Source organism: Denticeps clupeoides, chromosome 11 (genome assembly GCF_900700375.1).
Source record: "Denticeps clupeoides chromosome 11, fDenClu1.1, whole genome shotgun sequence".
In the NCBI taxonomy this organism is placed as follows: domain Eukaryota; kingdom Metazoa; phylum Chordata; class Actinopteri; order Clupeiformes; family Denticipitidae; genus Denticeps; species Denticeps clupeoides.
Window position 1 is genome coordinate 661440 of NC_041717.1, and position 15384 is coordinate 676823.

The following is a 15384-nucleotide window of genomic DNA, read 5'->3' on the forward strand; positions in this document are numbered from 1 at the left end:
TTCATGCAACCCTCTCCCACATAGACAAAAAAAGACACCAGAATGCTGTTTATTCATTTCAGCTCAGCGTTCAACACTGCCATACCTCAGAAGCTAGTAAGGACGTCAGAACTGCTGGGAAGAAGCTCTCCATTCTGCAGCTGGGTCTTGGACTTCCTAACATACAGGCCACAGTCTGTGTCTATAGGAAACAACACCTTCAAGGTCCTCAGACTGAGCACAGGTTCCCCACAGGGGTGCATGCTCAGCCGCTGCTGTTCACTCTGCTGACAGACGACTGTGCTGTGCAGTACAGTTCAAACCACACCAACAAGTCATCCGACCTCAACAACTCATACAAAATGCAGCAGCACGACTGATCTTCAACCTTCCGAAATTCTCCCACACCACCCCTCTGCTACGTTCCCTCCACTGGCTCCCAGTAGCATCAGGTTCAAAATACTGATGCTGGCCTACAAAGCCAAACATGGAGTAGCACCATCCTGCGAGCCGTTATTATACCTGCACCTTGTATACTCCGAGCCTCCAGTACTGCTCGCCTGGTCCATCCATCTCTGAAGGTAAAAGGAAGACGCTCTCCGTCTTGGCCCATCGGTGGTGGAATGAACTTCCTCTGGAGGTCAGAACAGCTCAGTCACTGAGCACTTTCAAATGGCAGCTCAAGACCCTCCTCTTACAGAATATTTAGATTAACTTGTAACTTTCTTATTGTCGAACTTGTGTACAGAATCTACAACAGAGTGAATAAAAAGATTGTATTCATAGTTGGGGGTCCTTATGAACCAGAACTGATCACTTCATCGATGGTAACTTGAAAGCACATTGTAAGTCGCTCTGGATAAGGGCCTTAAATGTAAATGTAAGTCTGCATACAGTGAGGAGATAAAACATCTGGTCGATTGGTGCTAGAGCAACAATCTGACAAGACCAAAGATATGGTGTTCAACTTCAGGAAGAAACTGCATATTGATGACCTTAGATAGATAGAGCAGCTTGATGTGACTGAAGACCGCTCCTGGAACCTCAACACCACCAAGAAAGCCCAGGAACATCTACACTTCCTCTGAAAGCTGAAGAAGGACAACCTCCCTCTTCCCATACTAAAATCATTCTATCAGGGGACCACTGAGAGTGTTCTCTGCTGCATCACTGTCTGGTATGGGTACTGCACTACGAGTACTGCTGAGACCATGCAGCGGATAGTGAAGACAGCAGAGTGCATCATCGGGCTTCCACTTCCACCCATCTTTCACCTCTATAAAGCAATCCTCATCAGTCAAAAACTCGCAACATTGTGAAGGACTCTCTCCACCCCTCACATGCCCTCTTCTCCCTCCTGCAGTCTGGCAGACGGTTTCACAGCATGACATTTACATTTACATTTACAGTATCCAGAGTGACTTACAATCAGTAGTTACAGGGACAGTCCCCCCTGGAGCAACATAGGGTTAAGTGTCTTGCTCAGGGACACAATGGTAGTAAGCTGGATTTGAACCTGGGTCTTTTGTTTCATAGGTGAGTGTGTTACCCACTAGGCTACTCTGGGGTGAGAACTGTAATTGACAAATACTGCAATAGCTTCTTCCCCCCCAAGACTGTGCAATACACAAGAAAAAAAATTAATGTTTGAGGCTCTCAAAAGCATTGAGCATCTGTTGTGATGGCAGCATTTAACAGATTTTATGTTACATTCTCAAATCTATTATAAAATTGAATATAAATTTCTTTCACAAAAGCTACACGAAAATCCATAAAAGAGTGTATTTTGAGACATTTTATTAAAAAACACATTTAAACACAATAGATACAAAAGAGTGTATTCACATTCATAACTGAGCCCAGGTGCCCCAGTCCACATTGAGGGTGACATAATAGCAGCCAAATATAGATATTCTTCATGACGATGACACAAATCACACAGCAAAAGTAACAATGCTTCAAGAGCAGTCTGTAAATGCCCTCTGAGCAGCCCAGCCAGACATTAAACTTGAGTCCAATAGAACATCTCTGGAAAGACCTAAAAATGGTTGTCAACTGGCACCAGTTTAAGATAATCTACAGGACAAAAAGGGGAGAAAAATCCACAAAACCAGGTGTGCCAAACTTGCACAGGTAATCCCACACAAACCTGAGGCTGTGATTGCAGCCAAAAAGTGCTTTAACAAAATATTAAGGCATGAATGTAAATACTTATGAAGGTTTTATTGACTGAGCATTATGGGGTCCTGTGTGTAGACCACAGGAGAACAACTATATATATTATATTTACTGCTGTTTAATAGAGAGCTAGTTATATACCACCAGCTAATTATATACCACCATAAGACCAAAAATCCCTGCATTTAAAACCAGTACACTCAGGAGAATAGATTTGTTTTGTAATGGAGAAGGTATGTATTTGAAACTTTAGAATGAAGTTGTAATGTAATTTGGAGAAAGTGAATGGGTGTGAATACTTTTTGGAAGCGCTAAAATAATTATTTTTAAAATTGTACTTTCTTGCTTTGTAAAGTTAAACATAGCTTAAATACATTCTATAAATTTATTCTTGGAAAACAATAAGAACAAGTAGGAAATGTTTAACAAAGAATCTGTGAGGTCCATATTGATCAGAATCAATTTCATGGCGATGTGTAAATTAGGGATAATAATAAAAAGAGAAATAAAAATGATAACTAATGAACACAAAATGGTAATACATTAATGAAAAAATAAAAACACCATCAATAATAATATTACATGCGAATAATTTTTCTTTTTGTAGTTCACCCTGTAAAATCCTGAACTGTAAACATCTACATGTCACAAAAATGTACTTCAATTAAATTGAGCTGTGTCTTCAAGGATATGGTCATTGGGCTGCAGATTGGGGCTGAGGCTCCTCCTCAATGACGTAGAGAGGGTGATAAAGCTCCACTGGTTGCATGCCGCCTTGCACGACCATGAAAGAATGCAACCGAGGTGGTTCTGTCAGATACTAAAAGAGAAGGAAATACGCATATTTAACAAAAATGATGGTTATGTGGCCCATGATTGTCATGAAAAGTAAATATAATTGTGTTACCACAATCTACTAAGTAGTAAATTATTATTATATTTTATACTTTTTCATGTTGTTGATGTTGTCTCCCTGATTCCGTACATCTGTGATCATGTGTATAAATGTACAGTCCATGACAAAAGTCTTGTCACTTGTGTAAAAATTGACCTCAAGTGCCGCTGAAATATATTTCTAATCAAGATTTTATTTATTTATTATTTTTTCACAAGAAATGGCAAATTTTTATTCCCAACATCTTTTGTAATAATGTTTCAGTGAAAAACAAAACTGTCAAAAAGTATTCTAATATTCAAAGCTTGGCAAAGCCCATTGAGTCCATTTTTGCAAAGACGTAAGAGAGGACCGTTTGTTGGCTCGAAAATCCAAGGCCAGCACATTTTCCACTGGAGCAGAGCTCCACGAGACCTGGTCACCTGAAGTCCCTGTGTCAACCAGAACAGTTTGTCTGATTCTGTCTTAAAATGGCCTCCATGGTTGAATCAGTGCCCAGAAGCCAGCACTAAACAAAAGACAATTGAAAACTGTGTGGCATTTGCCATGGCCCACAGCCTGCTAAAAGTATGAATGCTGGAAAAGTGTCAGAAGGTGGATTTTTCAGATTAATCTTCTTTTGCAGGAGACCTACTGAAGCCCTGACAGTTCAATTTCTGTACAGGTGACAAAACTTTTGTCTTGCCTAAATTTGACCTTTCTGTCTTGATTAAATGATAAATCTTTTTTCAGTGAAACTAAATCATTTCAATACATTAAACATCATTTGGTAGGGTTTTAGCTTTTCATATGAGCTATTTCTAACACCAATTGATTAATTAAAAGTCAGGTTAATAGCAGGTGTTTCTACAAAATAGATAATTGACAAGGGATTTCATGTCTGCCATGTCATGTCCTCATTTGGTCGTTGGTCACTTTCCCTGTCTCTATACACTCACTTGTGTCTTTTTTTAGGTAATTTATGACAACGTACATTCTAAAAAGCGTTGAATAAATACAAATTCTGTAAATGGACACACACACACTTACTTGTTTGAAGTGTTCAGGCAGTTTGGCTTTAGGATGCAGGTAACGTATGCATTTGAAGAACTGCCAGCCAGCCAGGAATATAAGAACAACTGATGTGCCAACCACACCAAAACTGGCCAGCAGTGCCCAAAATATAGCCCAGTTCGTCAGCCTGTCTAGAGCACATATAAAAGAAAAAGAGAATGAGGGAAGTAATATCATGTTCGTTGTAACCTAGCTCGACTGAGAGAAATATCTGAGAGTTAGACCCTGACTATATGATATAATAATTTATTTCATTCAAAATTATAGCATTGTTTACAGTCACAAGGTAACCGTTAACCATAAAACAAACCATGGAAGTCAATTTTCCAGGCCTTGAAAAGTTTTGGTATCCGAAATAGACTTATGAAAACGTCATTGAAATATTATTGACACATGAATGTATAACGAAGTACATAGTTCCCGTAAGACTGCAGAAATATCAAATTATTCTCAAGTAATCTAAAGTCATTTCTATTTGATATGAAAAAAAGTATTGCAGTAAATGAAAGCCTTACCTTATTTTATTTATAGAATATGACAGCATTACCAATGTCATAGATTTCAGAGTATGAATTAAAAACTTAAGTGTTATCCAGAGCCCTGAATTAATGTTTACATTACAGAATATAATATAATATTAATAACTGGGGATCACCAGAATGTCAAAATGAAGGTGACTCACTGTCTTTTGCCATGGTAACACAGGAGATGTTGCTGGGAAATGTGGTCTTGTTCAGAAAGATAAAAAAGCTAGAGACTTCAACGCAGTACCTGCCTCCATCCATCACATACTCCATAGGCAGCGTCAGCAATCTCTGGGTGCTTCTTATCTCCTGGAGAGGACAGAGAGAGCAGTTCATTTTTACATTTACTTTTTTTGGCATTAATCAGATGCCTTTATCCAAAGCGACTTTCAATCGGTAGTTACAGTGACAGTTCCCCTGGAGAGGGACCCGCTCAGGGACACAATGGTAGCAAGTAGGGTTTAAACACTGGTAAGGAAGCGGCCACGTAATCAGAAGGTTGCTGGTTCGAATCCCGATCTGCCAAGGTGCCACTGTGGTGCCACTTAGGGCTGCATGATTTGGGGAAAAAGACATATTGCAATTATTGAGATCAATATTGCGATATGCGATTGCGATATGATAAAGGGCACTTGCCCTTTGAAAAGTTGCATACAAATGACTAATAGTGAAATGTTTAATTTCAAAGTGAAACATACAAACTACTTATAACTTAAAATGCTCAGTGCTTTCAAAATACAATATTCTACAAAATTAAATAATCACAAAAACCTCTTTACTTTACTGTCGAACGACAAACCCTGGTAAGGCTAAACAACTGTTTTGATTATATTTGGCCATTATAAAATCCCATATTGTAGTTCTTACGTTTAACCAAAACGTTGTTTGGAGGCTGACTTGAACACAGGAATGCATAGCTTCGCTAGCTTAGCTATGGTTAAGACTTATAAAACGTGATTTTATAATGGCCAAATATATTCAAAACAATTGTCCAGCCTTACCTATGAAATGTAATCTTGTAAAAATGTAAAATTGAACCGAATCGAAAGTCATGTGACCAAACACGTCACATTTAAATCACAGCTTTTTGTGTTCATGTAATCGCACAGACTGACATCGCGATTACGATTGCGATTAGATTAATCGTGCAGCACTAGTGCCACTGAACAAAGCACTGTCCCCACACACTGCTCCCCGGATGCCTGTCATGGCTGCCCACTGCTCACTCAGGGTGATGGGTTAAATGCAGAGGACAAATTTCAGTGTGTGCACGGTGTGCTGTGCTGCTGTGTATCACAAGTGACAATCACTTCACTTCACTTCGAAACCTGAGACTCACCTGCCGTGGCTGCCCCTCCTTCCAGAAACTGATGAGGTATTCCACAGGCGAGTAAACATCCTGCAGTGTGCTCACGCGCATCTCAGGGTTTGTAATCTGCACGTTCACTTCACCATTGCGGGATGACACATGTAATCCAGGCGCACTAATGTTGGCTGAAATGGAACACCCGTTCACATCACCTACTACTTCATCCACACATAATACCATCTCACTCACTCCAAAACCATCCCGACAAGAAATATACAATCATCTAGCTAAAACCAGCTTTCAAAAAGATTTTCATTACTGCTGAGAAAACTTGATATGTGACCAGTGAAAGTATAGTTTTATTAACAAGTAAATCAATAGAGAAAGTTAAAATGATAATATAAAGAGAGACAGTTTTTTTGTGACATACAAGAAGCTATGAACAAATCAGTTCATGTGGCATCACATCAAGGCTACCTTTAAGGAATATACTTATGGTATGTGTATGTGTTTTCTATAAAACTGTGAAGTTTCTCTCCAATCTGGACTTTCGTCCACACTGAGATGGCATTTCAGGGGATGCAGAACGGTTATTTTCTAAAATGGATTCCAGAGGGAATCTCTCTATTTCTCTTATCCTCGTATCCGTGGGGACAATGGCAGATAACACGTTCATGGTTGTGCTAAAGCAGCTGCAGAATCATAAATTAACTAAAAGATCTCTACGGTGCTCATTTCTAATAAAAAGATGGTGTGTACGGAATGAGCGATCAATTTGTGTTGAGGTATGTTCAGCCATTTTTCTTTTCCACGCAGTTGCTGGCTGTACTGCAGTGCTTAAAAAAAGGTGTTTATTCTTCTAACGCATCCCAGGAATCAGGCCACTGATGGTAGCATGTGCCATGTGGCTAAATCCAATGTTCGAGTAAAGCATAGTGCCATGTTTGATGTTGCCTGCATGTCCCATTTCTCCACTGCCCCTTTGCAGATCGATACAACAACAAAAGAGTGACTTAAAAAAAATCTGTAAAAAAAAAAAAAAGTCCTTGAGTGGGTCAGCCAGAACCCGGACTCCAGTCAAACATCTCTGGAAAGACTCCTACTTTTGGGTTCATTTTCTTCTGGTTACAGACTGACTACCTTTTAACTTTATTCATTAAACCCAAAAAAAAAAGATTCACTAATAGAAAATGATGTCAGTAAAATGTACATTAAACACTTTATTCACTTTGCCAATAGTTGCTTTTCTGTCAAAGAGAAAATTATTGAAAGACACTTACTCATTAAATCCAGTTGGAATCCCTTGATTTCCACCCAGTCAGAGACCTCTCTGTCTCGCTCCGCCCTCACTCGTAAGCTGTACACACCAAATGGGGTGATGGAACCAGTGATGTCACACTTGAGATGCATTTGGTTGGCACACGCTGAGGTGTAGTTCATCATTTCGCCCCTGAGAGGACAGAGAACCTGATATGAAAACACATCCCGAGATGGAGCACGTCAAGGGGTTGTAATATGTAATATGCGTGTTTTACCGGTATTCTGTAGTATAGGTGAGAAGGCCACTGGCATTTGCAGGTGCGTTCCACTCCAGCTGGAGTCCCAGGTTAACAGACGCAATCCTCACATTTTCAGGAGGACGAACTTCAGCCAAAACTATGACAGACATTCAAAAATCACATTTTTTTTTATAGAGCCAAAAATGTTTCAAATAGCTCTGACCTATAACAGTAGAATGACTGTAGAAATGCAGGGCTCGATGGGGAACTGAACACTGTACCAGATCATATCTAGTCTGTGCAGGAAATTTACATGCAATGGTTCAAAAAACCCAAACCATTATCCTTCCTCCATCAAACTTCACAGCCAGGCAGGCAGCATCCACCACACCTATACTAGCCATTTGGACAGCCGAACAAAAGGCGTGATTTGTCCCTCCATAGAACAGTCTAGTGGCAGTGTGCTTTACACCATTCCATCTGACGTGCTGGTGTTAGGCCTGTGTGCCGCTCCTCGGCTGGGAAAACACATTCCATGAAGTCCCGAAACTCCTGAATTCAATAATTAAGAAGGGTGTCCCGATACTTTTGTTCATATTTTGTACATGTAAGTCCATTTTTCTCTCATCACTGTTGTCATCAAGTTGTTTAAGTCTATTTACACAATCTATTTGCACAACTCCTTACAATACATACAAAAAAAATCATATCAATTCTATTGTTTATTTGGGGTATAGTTTCTTTAATAACGACCATCGTCTTAGCCTTTTCCTTTCGCATTCATTTAATTTTGTTGCAGTTTCATGGCTGATTCATGTTTAATTCAGTCAGAAATTGTTCTTCTGCTTTGTTCTTCCAGTCAGGAGGTACAATAACTCGTTTTTTATGCCGGTTATGTTAACAGGACGCAGACAGCGCAGACGCGCGTTTCCAGTAAGCGGGGCTCCGGATCCCGGAAGCGGCGCCCGGCCGGCGGCGCACTAACAACCGAAAAGATCACGAAGGTGTCGATCCACTCGCTCACCTGTAGCCCGGAACACTGTCGCCCAGAGCCAGGCACCCACGAACACGCCCGGAGACATGACTTTACACGTCCGAACTTCGCGTCACTGCGTCACGGTGAACGCGAGCATTTCCTTGTTGTGATGCGGGTTCGAGGGGCGGGACAACAGCAACACGGGAAACGTGTCATCGTGTGGGTTTTACCTGGCAGTGGCGGGCCCAGAATTTACTCTGGGGGTGGCCAAGATTTATCTGTGATCACTTCAGGGTGGCATAAATATCTAAAAAATAACGGGGTATTTAAGCACCTAAACCACACACCTCTACAATATTGAAGTGAAGTGATTGTCACTTGTGATACTCTGTATTTAACCCATCACCCTGAATGAGCAGTGGGCAGCCATCACAGTGTGTGGGGACGGTACTTTGCTCAGTGGCACCTTGGCAGATCGGGATTTGAACCGGCAACCTTCTGATTATGAGGCCGCTTCCTTAACCAGTTGTTTAACAGTTGTTTAGGCCACCACCGCACCACTACCACTGTACTACTGTGTGGTAGTAGCCTAGAGGGTAACACACTCGCCTATGAACCAGAAGACCCGGGTTCGAATCCCACTTACTACCATCGTGTCCCTGAGCAAGACACTTAACCCTAAGTTGCTCCAGGGAGACTGTCCCTGTAACTACTGATTGTAAGTCGCTCTGGATAAGGGCGTCTGATAAATGCTGTAAATGTAAATGTGTAGTACTATTGTGCTGAGAGAAAATGTCCAGCATCATTATGAGCTCATTATATGTAACATCAGGTATACACAGAGGTGAAAAAAGTACTGATTTATTTTATTAAAAGTGTCTTTTCTTTGCTTAAGTTCTCTTCAAGTAAAAGTACCCATACAAAAATCTACTTAAGTACAAGTAAAAAAAAATAATTATAAGTGACTGAGTAAAAGTTACTTAGTTGCTTTCAATTACTTGATGTAAAAAGGACTAGTCATTAATCCAGTACAATTTTTAGGCAGTATAATGTACAAACTATGTTAAGACTACCCCAAAAAACATTTTTAAGCACACTTGGCCACAAAGGAAGGAAAGGAAAAGTATTGTATGGTAAAGAAGTGGACCCATAATCAGGAGGTTGCAGGTTCAAATCCTGATCTACCAAGGTGCCACTGAGCAAAGCACGGCCCCCACACACTGCTCCCTGGGTGTCTGTCATGGCTGCCCACTGATCTCCCAGGGTGATGAGTTAAAAATAGAGGACACATTTCGTTGTGTGCGTGTGTGCTGTGCTGCAGTGTATCACAATAACAATCACTTCACTTTCACTTACAGTCCATCCAGAAAGTATTTACAGTGCATCCCTTTTTACACATGTTGTTATGTTACAGCTTTATTCCAAAAACGGAATAAATATTCCCCCTCAGAGTAGTATACACCTCATAAGGACAATGTAAAAAATGATTACTTGAGGTTCTGGCAATTTTATTTAAAAAAAAACAAAACAAAAAAAAAATTGAGCTTGGGTGACTCCTGTTTCCCCTGATCATACTTCAGATGTATCTGCAGCTTAACTGGCAGCTTAACTGATTGACCATGATTTGGAAAGACACACACATATTGACAGTTGGTATGTCAGAGCACATACCAAGCATGAAGTCAAAGGAATTTTCTGTTAACCTCGGACAGTATTGTCAGTATTGTCACAAATCTGGTTAAGGTTACAAAAAAAAAAAATTATTAAAATTAAAATCCCAATGAGCACAATGAATATCCCAATAAACTCCATCATCCAAGAACCAAGAGGTGACCAAAAACCACATGGTCACTCTATCAGAGCTCCAGATGTCCTCTGTGGACAGAAGAGAACCTTCTAGAAGGACAACCATCTCTGCAGCAATCCACCAATCAGGCATGTATGTTGGATTGGCCAGACAGAAGCCACTCTGTGACATAAAGAAGCCAGAAAAAAATGTGTGCCGTCTATATGGATGACATTGTTATTGTCTTGTCATCCCTAGAAGAACATCTGACATCGACTTCCCTCGTCCTCTGTCCTGGTTTTCACCCGATTTCAACAAACCATTCTCCTTCCTGAGAAGGAATACTTTGACCCTATGTTGAGGGGTCTCATGTGACAATCTTTACTAATCACAACAGCCTTCAGTGGTTGATGTCTCACCCTGACCCCATTGGCTGTTTAGACAGAATAGTTTATTAGCATGGCAGAGAAAATAGTAATAATACTCCAAACAGAAGTTCTGGTCACTATAGAAATAATGAACTCAGGTCATGCTCCCGACAGCGAAGCCCAGTCAAAGTTCCACATCCTGGATGGCCTTTTACACTTTTGGGATGTTGTAACGGAAAATTTATATTCAAGACATTGAGCCGAGTTGATGTGAATAATCAGCACATCCCGCAAAGAGACTGGAGGCTCCTGACACACATACGCACATACACACTGCGGTGTAATATCATAATGTAAAGTCATTTTATGTCCTGTACTTCAAGACATGCTTTTGAGGTTTTGGTACTTGCCAAAACTTAAAACGCATTTCACTGCATATTATACCGTGTATGACTGTGTATGTGACAAATAAAATTTGAATGTGTTTGCGCGAGATTAGGCAGGCATGTTTGTCATTGGAAAATTTCTGATTCATTCCTGAAATTTTTTTTTTTATCTTGATTGTTCACACCCCCTGAGCTGTACAAAAACATGCTGCACTCCACTCTTTTGTTCTATTGTCATGACCACCCAATTGCTTTACAACTGCTTATCACTCCCAGACTAGAAAGAACACTGAAAACAGCAATTCGAGATTTTGTCAGTGACTTACACAGATCCTTGGAAAAATTCATTCCCCATCTCTCCTTTGTATTTTGCACTGCTCCTCATTCAAGCACAGAAGAAACCCCAGCTTTCCTACTCTGTGGTAGAGATCTACACAGAGGATTGTGCACTAACGGGTTAACATGCAAGACTACCGAGAAGGACTTCAAAATGTCAAATTTGAGTGCTGCATATGACCATGTACAGAACTGCCTGGCAGAGAGTCACACCTATCAGAAGAAGCATTATGATAAAGACAGACAGCATGTCACATTCAGGGTCAATGACCTGGTCGAGGTACGAAATCATCCACGCTCTGATGGAGCGGCCGGTTTTGCAGCAAAACTGTAGAGCCTGTAGGTCAACCTTTGGCAAAGAGGTTGTCATTGTTAAATCTGGACCTCTTACCCGACTGGTTACGCGCATGTGTGCACACACGCAATGTTTAGGCTTGGCTAAATTAATTGTATTTTTTCCCTCAGAATTCTACGAACAACACCCAATAATGACAACATGAAAAAAGGTTACTTGAGGTTTTGGCAAATTTGTTATAATTAAAAAAACATTACGAATCACACGTACATATGTATTCACAGTCTTTGCTCAATACTTTGTCAATGCACCTTTGGCAGCAATTCCTAGTCTTTTTGAATATGATGGCACACCTATCCTTGGCCAGTTTGGTCCATTCCTTTTGGCAGCACATCTCAAGCTCCATCTGGTTGGATGGGAAGCATTGGCGCACAGCCATTTTAAGGTCTCTCCAGAGATGTTCAATTGGATTCAAGCCTGGGCTCTGACTGGGCCACTCAAGGACATTAACAGAGGTCTCCTTAATCCACTCCTTTGATATCTTGGCTTGTTATGATGAACGATAAACCGTTGCCTCAGTCTGAGTCATTCTGCTTCGCAATTCAGAGATTCGCAATTGCCTCAGACTGAGGCAACGGTTTATCTTTCATCAGAACAAGCCAAGATATCAAAGGAGTGGATTAAGGTTACCTCCCGTTTCTTATGCGATGTCCACCAAGAGAATTTCCCACCCTTCACTCTCCAATTGTGCAAAGCATTTCAATTTTATTTTCTGGAAAAAATGGCAACACTACTTCTTGGTTGTGACAAAAAGGAAGTGTTGATTACAAAATTTCCATGGCAAAGGCTGGGAATACTTATGTTATATGTGCTTTCTGTTTTATTTTTAAGAAATTTGTCAAAACCTCAAGTAAACTTTTTTGTCGTTATTATGGGGTGTTGAATGTAGAATTCTGAGGGAAAATTTGTATTTAATACATTTGGAATAAGGCCACACCCCATGTCTTGGGGTCGGAGGCAGTGACAAAACTGTGACAAATGGTGTTCAAACTGCACTAGTTCGAGCCTGCTAACTTGGACAGACGCCACGTAGAGAAGTTTAGCGCTCATTATGGTTTCATTCCGTGAATAACAACTTTGTGAACAGAAATTAAACGTAAAAAGGAACTACAGGGCAGCACGAAACATAACAACAGGACGATACCGGCAGTTGTTTTCCCCTTCTGTCTCTCCGCTGGTACGCTGGCTTCTCCTTTGAACGTTCGCACTGATCACGCAGCCAGCCATGTCCATGGGCGGACCACAATACCGGAAGGAGAACTTAACAGTCCTGCAGACAAACAGAAGACAGACAAAAAGACGTGGGACGTAACACTGCAACATAACAAAATGTGGAAAAAGTGATGTTCTCGCCACTCCATACTTCCAGTGTCCTTTAAAACTGGAGGTGGGTGGAAGTACTGTTGTGTGTGTGTGTGTGTCCATTCCTTGCTTTTCATATCTTTGCCTCTTTGCCTTTGGGGGGTGTTACCCCTGTGTGTGTGTCTGTCTGTTTCTCTATTGTTTGTTTGTAATAAGATGTTACCCGTATATGCCTTTGGGTCCTTTTGGAGCCTTTGCTCCCTTTTTCCTTTTGCTGACCCTGGACCAGGGCCGCAACACTCTCCTTAGTAAAAGTCACCTGACTGCCCACCTGGAGTTTGCCAATAGGCACCTGAAGAACTCTCAGACCACGAGAAACAGAACACTCTGGCCTGATGAGATAAAGATTGAACTCATGTGGCACCATATTCAAAACGACTTGAGGTTTTAAGTATTGAGGAAATGCTGTAAATACTTATGTACATGTGATTTTATTTATTTTTAATACATTTGCTAAAACCTGGCAAATTAAAAAAAAATGAAGTACTGTATGTAAAAAAGAGAAGTACTGTGAATACTTTCTGTCTGCACTGCATACTCGTACTACAACAGAATTTTAACAATACTTTTTGAGGAGGAAAGTTTGTAACCTCAAACCTGTAGTTCCAACCTTCTAATAGAAGAGGGCTAGAATCCTGGTAGTGAATTCATCCAACTTTGTCATGAACTTTAAATTAAAGTGAGTTATTGTGCTCCTGTGAAACTCATCTTGAAGCTGAAAGAATAAATGATAGTAGCAACTTGAAACCAAAACTCCAGAAGAAATTTTGAAGGGTCTTTCTGGTTCTTTCATCAGGAGCAGGTGGTCTTAATAAAGTGACCGGTTTGTGATTGTGTTGTAAGACAGTGTTGGTAAGATGGTTCCCAGGATTGCCAACACAGTAGTAAATGGTCTGATTTAACAAGCCCAAACCAGGAAACTGTTTAATCAACTTGAGTAGTTGCTAGATGATCTCCCAGTTGAATCTTTTTAAACGTTCTTGTTTTTCAGCCGTCAGATTCCCCTGTATGAGGTATGGGACCTGTACTAAGCATCAAATTTGAAATTTTGTGGATACTTTTATGCCTGTAGCTGTGAGGTGGTGTTTTTTTCTTCTTCTTTTTCTCTCAGCACATCCCACAAATACTGAAATCTGTGAAATCTCAAACTTTTTCTGAACTTTTTTTTTTTGCAGAGTTGCAGGACGCCTCACTGCACATACAGTTTTACCAGCTTTACCAAGGCCTATAAAGTATTTTTTTTTAATTACACTTGTCAGCGTCGAGTTGGTCACTTGCCTGGAGCTGAGACCGAACTACAGTCACCATACCAACGTACAAACATCGCAGCGACGCGGGACACGGCGCGTTTCAGTTGTTATGGTAACAACCCAAACTTCCTCCTGTCGCGCGCTAAAGGAGAAGGGAGACATTCCACTTGGTCACAAATCGTACAGAACGTGCGGGAGACATACTTTGGGACAACGGAAAATAATGAGGATGACCGGTTAACACGAGAATTTGCGCATTAAATTGACGGATCTGGTCGAAACTTGTGTTTTCTGTGCAGGATCTGGGTCTGTCTGCAAAGATGACGGAGAATAATTACGCTGCATCGTCCGCCATGGCCTCCCCGACCTCCACCGCGGCGGTGAGTTCCACAAATCAGAACAATCTGCAGGGACAAGCAGGGATTTTTACTTTCATTCCGGACAACTGCAGAGGATATGCGTGCTCAGGATTCCCCCATCCTCAAAACCCACCTTAAACTGTAATGCGTGCTAAAGCTTGCGTGATCCAAAGTCCAGGAGCTGGAGCCAGGATGTGAAGTCTGGATTGCTGAAGTAATGTTAAATATTCTGTGCACAGACAAATATTAAAATACTTAAACTTTCTTGACGTGACACTTTGATGGGAAATTCTGTATAATAACTCACTGTCCATAACCACTTAGTCCTGCTCAGGGTTGGACTGACACCAAAACCTCAGAAACTCATAACCTTTATCTGTTTTAAAAGGTTGTGGAGATGCTACACCATGGTACACATGTCACTGTCCCAACTATTTTGAGACCTGGAGCAAGCATGAAATTTAAAATTAACAAATTTTGTGGATACTTTAAGGACTGTAAGATGTGAGGTGGTGGTGTCCCAGTGGATCAAACTGTTTTTTTTTTCTTTCCCAGCACATCCCACAAATGCTTGATTGTATTGAAATCTGTGATATTAGGTGTGAACACATCAAGTTAACGACTCGAACTGCTCTTGAAACTTTTTTTTTTACAGCGTGGCAGGATGTACTATCTTGCTGACAGAGGGCACTGTATTCAGAGAACACCATTTTCATAAAAGGCTGTACTTGGCCAGCAACAACATTTAGGCTGTTTGTCCTTGTCCCAT

General features: G+C 40.8%; 2 protein-coding genes across 4 annotated transcripts in view; one reads left to right on the plus strand and one right to left on the minus strand.

Annotated features, from left to right (window-relative positions):
* Window positions 1-1753: 1753 nt before the first annotated feature.
* LOC114799983 (interleukin-10 receptor subunit beta-like) lies at window positions 1754-14948 on the minus strand. 3 transcript variants are annotated; one of them, XM_028997014.1, is made up of 9 exons: window positions 14749-14948; window positions 14595-14660; window positions 12789-12914; window positions 7474-7594; window positions 7219-7388; window positions 5969-6123; window positions 4788-4938; window positions 4082-4236; window positions 1754-2977 (listed from the first exon to the last, which is right to left on the minus strand). In XM_028997014.1, the coding sequence occupies exons 5-9, from the start codon at window positions 7379-7381 to the stop codon at window positions 2852-2854; spliced, it is 750 nt and encodes a 249-aa protein (XP_028852847.1). In that variant the 5' UTR covers window positions 7382-7388; window positions 7474-7594; window positions 12789-12914; window positions 14595-14660; window positions 14749-14948; the 3' UTR covers window positions 1754-2851. The 3 variants fall into 3 exon arrangements, with proteins under 3 accessions (XP_028852847.1, XP_028852848.1, XP_028852846.1); XM_028997015.1 differs by lacking the exons at window positions 14595-14660; window positions 14749-14948 and having other exon boundaries at window positions 12789-13646; XM_028997013.1 differs by lacking the exons at window positions 12789-12914; window positions 14595-14660; window positions 14749-14948 and adding an exon at window positions 8462-8617.
* The window catches only part of dnah5l (dynein, axonemal, heavy chain 5 like), a 35997-nt gene continuing 34991 nt past the window's right edge, over window positions 14379-15384 (plus strand). The window contains exon 1 of the mRNA XM_028997012.1: window positions 14379-14636. Coding sequence (XP_028852845.1) covers window positions 14577-14636 — 60 coding nt within the window. The 5' untranslated portion in view covers window positions 14379-14576. The remainder of the gene's footprint in view (window positions 14637-15384) is intronic.

Coding starts and splice junctions, on each gene's coding strand:
- LOC114799983 (XM_028997013.1), bottom strand. CDS start 8,519: ATGTCTCCGGGCGTGTTCGTGGGTGCCTGGCTCTGGGCGACAGTGTTC. Junction 7,389..7,473: donor ACCTATACTACAGAATACCG/GTAAAACACGCA, acceptor CTGTCCTCTCAG/GGGCGAAATGATGAACTACA. Junction 4,237..4,787: donor TGTTACCATGGCAAAAGACA/GTGAGTCACCTT, acceptor TATGTGCTCTAG/ACAGGCTGACGAACTGGGCT.